This window comes from Corvus cornix, chromosome 20 (assembly GCF_000738735.6).
Source record: "Corvus cornix cornix isolate S_Up_H32 chromosome 20, ASM73873v5, whole genome shotgun sequence".
NCBI lineage: Eukaryota > Metazoa > Chordata > Aves > Passeriformes > Corvidae > Corvus > Corvus cornix.
Window position 1 is genome coordinate 9,371,187 of NC_046349.1, and position 11,035 is coordinate 9,382,221.

Below are 11,035 nucleotides of genomic sequence, written 5' to 3' on the forward strand. Positions count from 1 at the left end.
TTTATATTTGAAATAAAAAATCCTGATAGAAAATAAGTGTGCATGTGATAAAGCCTTTAGAAAAAGAAATCTCACTATTCCATTTATATTGAGACAATTGCAGTTGAAGGATTAAATCACAGCATAGAAACTTCTATAATGTAGGTGCTCTGAGTTTTAAAGTCTAGAGATGGCAGTGTTGGAGATGCAGAGTTGTAGGGAACATAGTACAGGAAATACCATAGTGAAAGGTTAAAGCTCACTGAAGGAGAGATTCCCTCCTCTCCCAACATAAAAATCAACAAGAAATTCTGGTCAATGGGCAACTATCACTTATGAAAGGAAAAATAAAAGCCCCAAACACACAAAAAATGCAGATTTCCCCCCAATGATTATTAAAGATAATGTGAACCATCAAGACTTACATGGAGCACTGCCCTTTGGTATTGTCTCTGAACTGGAAATCCTGGTCACAGTGGGGAATCAAGGACTGAATGTCAAGCACTTGGGCTCCCTGTGTCACTCCTGGCAGAGAAACTCCTGATGTCAGTGCCATGAGCAAGAGTAAAGGCAGACTTGGTCTCCCAAAGCTGTGTCGTCCATGGCCATCTGCAGGCAGTAATTAAAGTTTGCCCGAGTTCAAGTCCTGTGATGGACTTTGGCTTTGAGGTGTCATTTAAAGGAGTCTTGAGCCCTTCCTGGGTGAGGAGCAGCTGAGGTCAGCTCTGAAAAATTACTTTGTGACTGTGCCTGACCATTCACAGCTGACCTAACCACACATTCCTGTTCTTGTTTTTAACAGAGTCAATGACAGCGATGACCTGGTCATGACAGAGAGTGAAGTAGGGAAAGTGGCACTCAACATCGAGAAGGAAATGTTTAATTTGTTCCAAGTGACGGACAACAGATACAAGAGCAAATACCGTAGCATCATGTTCAATCTCAAGGACCCCAAAAATCAGGTTTGGGATTTTCTTAAACTTACACAGAAAGTGCTTTTGGGCTTTAATTGTATGTCAGACTCTACCCTCAACATTAAGAGTTTTGAAACAGAGACTTAGGAATTATATATAAAATATTATTATAAAGCCATTCGAACACTTTTAATAATATTTTTATCTAAGCAGGACTTCAAAGCCTACTTTAGTTGATGGTTGGTATTTATTCAGTTTGAGCACTTGGTGATATATTTATACTCGGGGTTTATTTCATCCCTGTTTTCTGATCGCTGCACCTTTCCAAGTTTACTTATAAGTAGGTGATATTTTTAATAGAAAATTAAGAAACTGGAGTCGGTTTTGCCTGCCCAGCACTGTAACCTTGTCAGTTACCTAAGCAAGTTCTCTTCAGCATGGCAAAAGTCTCTTCTGTTTTCAGGGACTTTTCCATCGTGTCCTTCGTGAGGAAATCTCCCTGTCAAAACTAGTGAGAATGAAGCCAGAAGAACTTTTATCTAAAGAGCTGTCTGTGTGGAAAGAGAAACCAGCTAAGGCAGTAAGTAACATAATTTTTTCCTATGTCCTAAAGTAGAAATTAAGAGCAAGTTTGCCAACCTTTACCACCCATTATACGTTAATGCACCAGTTTCTTCCTAACAATATACTAATAACGCTCAGTTTCAATACACTTTTTCTCTACCACATACCAAATGATAGCAAAGTACGGAGTAAAAGAAATACATGGAGCTTTTACCACCACTGTTTTGTTTCTCTCAGATGGAGTCAAGAAGCAAATCTCACGAAATCAAGAAAACGGCTGTAAAACGGGAACATGTGCCTGCTGTCAATATGGAGGATTCGCCACCAGTGTCTGACTCTGATGTGAGTACTGGGGATGTTCCTTCAGCATGAGGATGTGGAGGGGGAGAAATGGCATGTAGGGCTTCAAATTTGTCACCAGAAGTGCAGATTGTTTCTCTGAACTCTGGTGATATCATTGCTCACTGGATGTGCTGTGAGCATCCTTCAAGTGTGAAGGACTGCAACAGCCAGTGATAGGTGTATTTTGCAGGCACTTCAAAGATGCTGTGTATTTTTCAGCTGTTGATGTCAATTTACAGAGAAATTTTTTATTTCTGAACATTAGCTCTACTTGAGAGCACTATGGCATGAAATGAGGGCACATATCATGTGATAACTCCATTTAATATGATAGGCTTTAAGCAAGGCCTTTTATGTATTCTTTTAAAGAACTGAAGTGAATTAACAGTTTTCAAAGTATTTTTTTATTGTTAAAGTTAATGATCAACTGTTATATTTTTTATGCTTGTTGACTTTTAGGAACAGCAGGAGTCAACCCGAACTGCACCCAATTTGAACAGTGCTCCTTCTCTAGACGTTTTCAGCAGCATGTTGAAGGATACAACAAGTCAGCATCGAGCCCATCTTTTTGACCTGAACTGCAAAATCTGTACAGGTATTTTATTTACAATGCTGGCCTTGGGCAAAGTAAAATAACTGTTGCTTAAGAGTATTGTTTGTTTATTTGGTTTTTTTGAAATACTTTCTCCAAACTACTGTTAAATACTAATCAAAAAGTGCTTGATATAAATCTACAGGTCAGATTTCAGCGTCAGAAGATGAGATACCAGCTAAGAAGGTGAAGTCAGGGGCTTCTGCTAAGAAGGTGGAGTCAAAACCAAAGCCAGAAGTCCAGGCCAAGTCTGAAAGTCCTGCAGCAGCCCCGGCAGCAGAGCCTGACAAAGAGCCCGTTGCTGACGATGCAATGGAAATTGATGTTGAACCAGCAGCAGAAACAGTTCCACAGCCAACCACAGAAAGAACATATGTTCCTACAAGCCAGAGCCAGAACAGCACAGACTCTGCAGTACCTGAAGAGGTCTCTGCTTTCCCTGCCTCCTGTGCTGGCCCCGTTGTCACAACCGTAACGGTTTCTGGCAGAGACCCCAGGACAGCCATGAGCAGCTCCTCTGGGATCGTGACCCCGGCCCCGCGTCCTGGGCCCGCAGCTGAAAAAGTCTCAACGGGGGAAACCAAACAGGAAACTTCCAAACCAGTTATGACTGTCCCCAAATCAATCCTAACCAAACCGTCTTCCTCACCAGATCCCAGATACCTGGCGGTTCATCAGTCGCCCAACATCAAGTGCGTATCCTCAGCAGCTGCCACATCCCTCCTGTGGCTCTCTGCAGACTCCCATGTGTCCCATGTCCTGTTCCTTTTCCCTCAACTAAAAGGCTTGTTGAGGTTTATAGTTCAGGGAGCCTGATTCACATTTTTAAAATGCTGTCTCTCCTCATTTGGCTTCTCTAGCTGATAAAGTTTTCAGAGCATCAGTGTATGTTGACAGCAAAGATTCTCCAGTGTTCCAGCAGAGAAATAGAACTTAAAGATGTCATGCAGACTTAGAAGTCCGCATATACATTAATATCTAGAAAGACAGTGCATGGGAGAGATTGCTTAAAGGCATTTCCAGATTTTCATCCTGTATTAAAATACTGTTATGTCTGAATACAAATTAAAAGTAACCAGATGATCAAGTTGAAAGGAAATGGCTTTCTTTCACATTCTGAGTATACACAATAGTAAAAATAAATACTGCTGAGTATATCCTCTTGCAATTGCAGTTAAAATAATTTTATTCATAGCAAGTTTTTTTACTTCATAATCTCTTTCAGAGGGATATTGTTGACTTAATTAGTGAGAAATCTGTAACTGGTTTTATAAAAGTCATACCTTTTAGCATCTCTTTGCCTGTCTGCAGCTGCAAGTTTATTTTCTGTTGCTTCTCGCTTTTTTAACTAATTCCAAGTTAATGGAAAACATTAAAGCCTTTAGTAAAAATTTTGTTACTTATTAAAAAGAAAGTATTGAATCAATAGGAGGAGGGAAGAAAATTTAAAATAAAGGGCCCATCCTCATTTGCATGCTGTAACCTTTCTGTTTGGATTTGTTTTGCAGTGTTGCAGAGCCTCGCTCACCTCAGGACAGTGACACTTCCCTCTTTCTCTCTCGTCTCAACACCATTTGGAAAGGATTTATTAACATGCAAAGTGTGGCCAAATTTGTCACTAAAGCGTATCCAGTCTCCGGGTGCTTTGATTATCTTAGTGAGGTGTGTGTGTGTTTGGAATGGGTCTGTGCTGCAGTTCCTGCTGCTGGAGAGGCTGGGGGCACTGTGTGTTTATAGAGTTACATTAGAACTGGAGCAGTGGTAAAAGACATCCATGTAGTAATAGGAAAAGTAGCTCAAGAAAAAAACTCAGCCTTTTAAAAATTCCCCACAAATCTGTGAAGAATTCTAATGTCTTTTAATGTGTTTATACATATGTTAGGATCTGACATGGAATAATGGCTTTACATCAGGTTCCTTGTTTTAGAGTCAGTGTTTTTAAGTGTGTGCCTTGTTCTCTTCTCAGACTAGATGGGTCACTGATGTAATGTTAGAAAATTTTGTTCAGCTATTTATGAAAAGTATCATCCTTTTTACTAATTTTCAAGTAAAACCAGTTGGATGATATTGTTCTGAGAGGGTGTACATTCAAATAATGAGACAGTAGAAAGGCTTTTCTTTCTCTTTTTTCTTCTCAAGGGCATTTTAGATGACTTAGGAATTTTCAAACACAAATGTGTGGTTTAGGACTTAGTAGGGTTGCTTGTTCTTCTGAGTACTGCTTTTGCTGAAATGAGTTTCACTGTCCTTGTGACAGGAAGGTCACCAGAATTCAAGTGACTTGGGGTCACTGAAAATGTGGAGAAAAGCTGTGTTTCAGATAGCAGCTTTCCTATAAAAGCCAATATGTATGTTACATATTATAGTTCCCCTCTAAATGCCAGTAATGGGCATACAGAACTGTTTGATGTGTTGCTGCTCTCCATGTTTGGGGGTGTGTATCTGTTCCATGTATCCTCTTGGCCTTTGGGTCACATGCCATAATTAAACACCTCCAAATTTAGGAACAGCATGGCTGAATTAAAAACATATGTACAAAAGTTTACTAAAATTTAATTATCCACTGGGCTACTGGGATGGGACAACCTGCACTGCCTTTTTTGGTTTTTGTTTTTGGTTTTTCTCACACTACCATGTAATACTTCTTGTTTAGGATTTACCTGACACAATTCATATTGGTGGGAGGATCTCACCGAAGACAGTCTGGGATTATGTTGGCAAACTCAAATCTTCACTTTCTAAGGTATTCACTTAAAATCCTTTGCAAAACCCAGAAGAAATAGACAGCAATGTAAAATGAAAGCTTTTTATAATATAGAGTAGTAAACAGCAAATACTGACATGGATCACACATGGAAAACTATCTAAACCACTTCTTTGAAATTTTTGATTTATTTTAGTAATGTGTTTATTGAGCTGTAAATCTTGATCTCTTTCCTGCACAGTAGTTAAATCTTCATACTATTTACTAACTGAAATATTTAAGATTGAAATTCAAATTTTAAAGAAAAGGAAGTTATCATTTAATGTATTTAATATATTTTTGTATTAAAACCACTTCAGAAGTGAAAAAATGATACACAGTATAGAGATAAACATGAAACTAAGAATTTTCCATTTCTTTTTCATTTGAGCCTCAAGCTGTTCAGTTTGATGTAAGATACACAAGTAATTTGTGTTTCTGAAAACGACAAACCAAATTCTATTTTAATGTTGCAAATTGAACAGCAGTAGTCTCTTAAATCTAGAGTGTTGCCCTGAAGGCATAGTTGGAGTGACAAATATATGGTTTATTTTTACCCCTGGAATCTGCCCTTTACCATTTCATTTGTTGGTATGTTTCAGGTTGAATTTTTCCACTTTGCTTTTGTATTCCAGGAATTGTGTTTGATTCGTTTCCATCCTGCAACAGAAGAAGAAGAAGTTGCCTATATCTCTCTCTACTCCTATTTTAGCAGTCGTGGTCGTTTTGGTGTTGTAGCTAATAACAACAGACATGTCAAGGATCTCTACCTGATCCCCCTGAGTTCTAAGGACCCAATTCCTTCCAAACTCTTGCCCTTTGAGGGACCAGGTAAGCACAAAACAGGGGAGGTTCAATGCTAGGTAAAATCACAAGACAAAAGGCAATCTGAGACAAATTGTTGAATATTTAATGTAATCATTAGTTAAATTTTTTTATATAAAAACCAGTTTTAAAGTACGTAATTAGGGAAGAGCTGGAAATCCAATTCTGCTAAGATAAAATTGTCCAAACTTTAGTCTTTCCAACAAGATGCTCTTATGTCTTAGGAGAATGAGTTTACCTGTAAAACCAAGGATGTGAAACAGCCACTATATTTAAAACACCCAAACAAAACCACAAAAAGCTCCCACCCTATTATCAGCAACTCCTAAATTCACAAACCCTAGACCCTTACAAGCCATTCACCATCACTTAATTCAAGCAGGAAACTTATCCCACAGAGGAGCCAAGAAGTCAGAGTGACGACACAGGTAACATTTCTGGTGGTTCCACTGGATTGTCACTGTCCACGCTGAGTTAATCTGCACATGCAGTGTGGGGCACGAGGTGTTCGAAATGTTCTGTTCTACTTGGGTCAAACTCTAGTCCAATCACTGACTTCAGAAAATCAGTTCTTTGGGGAGAAAGGGACCCATTCCTTACGGTTAGAATCTTCTATCTTTAGATAAAATTACCTGTAATAGTGTTTGGTGAGTTTGCCCCATGTTGAACATGGTGACAGAAGAACTGAGAATGAATTCAACCATGAAACACCCCTCTACAAAATTTGAAGTCATCTTCATCTAAGGATAAGGAGACGCATATGCTTAGTTTCCAAACAAGGGTCTAGGTTTTATAGTAAATACCAGCTTGAGAAGCTGAAGAGCTGCAGGTGGCAGTGAAGGCAGAACTCCGTTGTCACGGCCATGGCTGGCACTACGTGGTAGGTATGGAACAACCAACAAGGAGTTCACCTTTCTGGGAAGCTGACTGAGCTCTACTCCTCAGATACAAGTGCAGCACTAAACTCAATAAAGCATTCTCAGGAGCAACAGTGGCTGGGACAGGTTTTCAGCAGGTGGAACATCATAAGTTAAGTGCTGTCCCTTCCTCCATGAGATGGCCAAGGGTGCTTGCTCTGCATCCCCAGACAAGATTTTTCTCATACACTTCAAACCTCTTTTATCTGTCCTTTGAACAGTGCACAGAGTAGGTGATTGTTTTTAGGCAGTAAAAAGGCATTATTGCTGTCTAAATTACAGTATAACTAGAATTGTTGAATGTCAGCACTTCATAGTCTGTTACTTGCTGAATTTTTGAAAGGTAGGCAAAAGCTTACTGCTATTTCATAGCCAAGAAGTCAAAACACCAAATACAGAACACCTTAGCACAGGGATGTAGGCAAAGTCTTAACTCACGGACTTGTTTTTCCAGGCAGAACTAAAGAAATGCCATCCTTTTTGGGCAGTAGCACAAGGATGGGATTGGCCATTGAATCTGCTGTAAATGTCTGCTGGTCTGATAAATAACTCAGTTTACCTAATTTTTGCCTCCTTCATTCCTGTGGAAATACCAGCTTTCTGTTTTACTCTTCTTTTACTTCTCCATTATGGGTCTCATTTCAAATTAAACTCTTTAGCTTAGATTGAAGGTTGGCAAATGTAGCCAAACTCTACTATTAATGAGAGATCTTTGTAATGTCAGACTGGTTTTTCTGAGTTTCAAGTGCAAAAGTATTTCAAAACTAGAAGGAGTTGCTCAGAACAAATTCAGCTCTCATCTGAAGGTGTTTGTGGAGGCAAATTTTGTAAGTCAGGTTTTCAAATTGACATAAATAGTTCTAGGCCAAGTAGATAAAGGTTAGCAGAAACAAGGTTCCAAGGGCAGGCAGGCCATGAGATGGAACAGTTTCACAGAAGATTCACTTAAGAGTTCTGCCATCAATTAACACTTGTTGGAAACTCCTGTGGCAGCCTTGATCTCACAGCTGTGCTACGTTGTGTTGTGTTTTAAAAGCAGGTGAAAGGAATCAGGTAAGCTGTTCCTCTTGTTTTGTGTATGTATGAAAACCACAACATGTAATCCACACTTTTTAATGCCATCTGATGGAATTGACTGTGTTTTCTTTCTTTACCAATCAATAAAAATATTTTGTGGAACGTGGTCATTGTCTCCTTAAATTTAATTGTGTGCCTTCCAGTAGAGTCTAGCAAGGCCTGGAAAAGCATTGCCTTTAGATGGTCTATCATATTTAGATAGATATGAGCTGAGGGGGGAGGAGGGAGAGGACAATCAAACCCTGCCACTCCAGAAATCCTAGTTAGAAGATATTCCAGCTGTATCAGCCAGTTCCATCAGGCACGTACGGATTAGGAATTTCTCCTGTTTTCTGATGGATTGGATTTGGAACACAACTGAGGACTGCGCTAGTACCTAGAAGATCTGCAGAAAACTGTGACGTGGGCGGCTTAAAAACAGGAAAATGGAGGGTTATCCTGATTTATATTTCATTAACTCAGATATATATTACCAGATTTTATGTGTCATGGGCTCTTCTGCACTGTCCTTTTGCAGTGGTTTACGGTATGTGAATTCACTTCTCTGTTTCACATACACACTTACCACTTCCAGTTGTAAAAAGTAGTATAATCAGATTTAATTACTAATAGAAAGTGATTTATTGAGGGATTTAGTGGTGATGGGAATGTAACAACTATCTTACCTAGCTGAATTTTAATAAAACAAGACATATATCAGCAAAGATTCCACAAATGCTGGTATGTCTTTGGTAGTTTTTGATAGGGACTGTGGGTTTTCATAAAGTACAAAGGCATGAAATCTCCTTATGCTGTTTGGAATGCTCTTAAAAAAAACAAATGGACCAAAATATTACCTGAACTGTGAATGGAGTTTGATGTGTTCAGCTGAGCAGATTTCATTAGGAAAAGCTGCAGCAGTAGAGGAATGTGGCATTACAAACCCAATTTTCTGTGCCAGCCAGTTCCACTCAGCAACGGAGCCTGAATGTGGAGCAGTGTCACAGTGCTGGGAGTGATCTGCAGCCCTGAATTAAGGGGGCACAAATCTAAAGACAGTTGTCAATTGCTCTCATGATTAATTGGGACAAATATTTAAATGGCATTGATAAAATACAGATAGAATCTTGTATTGGTCTCTGCAGTTTAAAATTCACCACAGGTGTGCTTAGTCTAATCCCATGGGTCTGTCAGCAATGGGCAGACATGAAGTTGTCTTGAACAGTGCAGGTCAGCTTTTAGCAGCTGCTGATGACAGGAAAAGATGGGGCAAATCTACACATAAATATGGTAAACTTGATCTAATGAAAAAATGTATTTAAGGCTAAGGACGACAAGTGTTAATTCAATACTAGTATTTAGTATATCCTGTCTTAATGGCTTTAGTTACAGGAAGTAACTCCATAAAACCAGACTGTGGATTTCAAATGCATAATAGGATAATAACTGTTATAAATAATTTAGCACTGAAAGCTACTGACTCTGCCAGCACAGCTTGCAGCACTTTTAAAACAGTCATTGAGCAATAGTGGCAGACTGCAGTCAACATTTCGTTGTTCCTAAAATTAGGCACTTAACCTATTTATGGATATTGAGATAGAATGGGGCTGTGCCCTTTGAAAGCTGCTCTGGCCATGTGTCTTCATTGAAGGAATCGCATAGTATTTGATCTCTGAACTGAGTGAGTGTAGAAGTCGGTTTAGGCAAAATTTCTATTTGTGTACAATTCCAGTATTGAGATGAAAAGTTTTAATGGATTTATTCTATGATGACTAAATTCTAAACACAGTAATTTATAACTAATGCTATTAACTTGCTGCTAGAATTTTTTGCCTTGAAAGTGTATTAAAATGTTACCCTGTTTAATTAGTGACTTGATCTCTGTTTCTTACAGGGATTCAAACTTGATTTCTCAGTAATTGCTGTTTATTAGATATCCTGCCTGATGGATTTTTGACACCTGTTTATTTCAGTTATTCAGTGTTTGAAATTCATTGCGACTAATTGCATAAATCACAAGTCTCTGCATGAAAGTTGGTAACCAAAACATTTAACAACAGCAGAACAGCAAATGCCTACTGGCAGTTTCTGGGTGAACTCCTGTTTGTGAGATGCTCTGCACTGGTCAACACCCACCAACTGGGGAGTTGTTACTCATTAACATAAATTTAGGAAAACAGCTGATGTGGTTTCCTCATTAGATGGTAAATTTAGGAGTCCCAGTAAAACTTCTGAGTTGTGTCACCAGAGTAATGTATGTGTGATGTGGTTTGCTAATGGAATGTATCTGCTACTGTGGGGTTTGGGGGTTGCGTTGGTATCAAAAAGTTTTTGGTGCTAATAATTAGATATTTAAAATTGTTGCTTAATGAGAAGTTGATTTAATGAGAACAAGGAACATATATATAAAAATCTCCTGCTTATGGGATCTTGAATAAAAGGGTCAACCTAGGTCAGAGCCCTCACCTTGCCATTTATCCACAATGAATATTACCTTTTATTCCACAATATTATCTTCTATTTCACAGGTTATTTTATGTTTCCATATTACTGCTTCCATGCTGATACAAATCATAACTAATGGCACATATGGGAGAAGGACAGTGGCCCTCAAATGTGGGCCTTTTAAAAGCCATTTAGTCCAGAAGTTAAAAGATTCTCTACATTTGCCACCATGTTTTGTTTAAGGATTTAGTCCCTGCCCTTCATTCTAGGCATCTGCCACAAGTGCCAGCGGAACTGTGTGTGTAAGAGAAAAAAATATAATAGCAGGAGACAGGCCTACAGACCTTTGCATTTTTCCTCTTTATCTGAAATTTTCTTATCATTTCTGGATATACTTCTCCTTCAAGTCTGAAGCTCTTCACAAAGGAGCAGTTCTGCTCATCGTGTGTTTTACTTATGTATCAAGGCCTAATACCCACAACAAACTGGGAGTAATTACCAGCTTGAACACTGTTTCCAAACGCTGTTTGATGTGATCTTTTTTGCCTTTACGGGTGTTTATTGAACTTGGAGACAGACAAAATATTTATAGACTGGTGTCAATGTGGACTTTTAGCACAGATTATAACACAAATAGCAATGTTTAGCCCAGGTTTTC

The 11,035-nt window shown here is 38.8% G+C and overlaps 1 protein-coding gene across 3 annotated transcripts in view; it reads left to right on the top strand.

Annotated features, from left to right (window-relative positions):
* The window catches only part of DIDO1 (death inducer-obliterator 1), a 48,657-nt gene that overhangs the window by 32,185 nt on the left and 5,437 nt on the right, over positions 1-11,035 (top strand). For 2 of the 3 annotated variants that reach the window (XM_039563734.1, XM_010396848.4), the window contains exons 9-16: positions 782-941; positions 1,357-1,473; positions 1,695-1,799; positions 2,259-2,394; positions 2,537-3,083; positions 3,900-4,053; positions 5,045-5,134; positions 5,770-5,965. In XM_039563734.1, coding sequence (XP_039419668.1) covers positions 782-941; positions 1,357-1,473; positions 1,695-1,799; positions 2,259-2,394; positions 2,537-3,083; positions 3,900-4,053; positions 5,045-5,134; positions 5,770-5,965 — 1,505 coding nt within the window. Of the gene's footprint in view, positions 1-781; positions 942-1,356; positions 1,474-1,694; positions 1,800-2,258; positions 2,395-2,536; positions 3,084-3,899; positions 4,054-5,044; positions 5,135-5,769; positions 8,060-11,035 lie in introns of those variants that run through there. The other variant, XM_039563735.1, reaches the window with a different exon arrangement.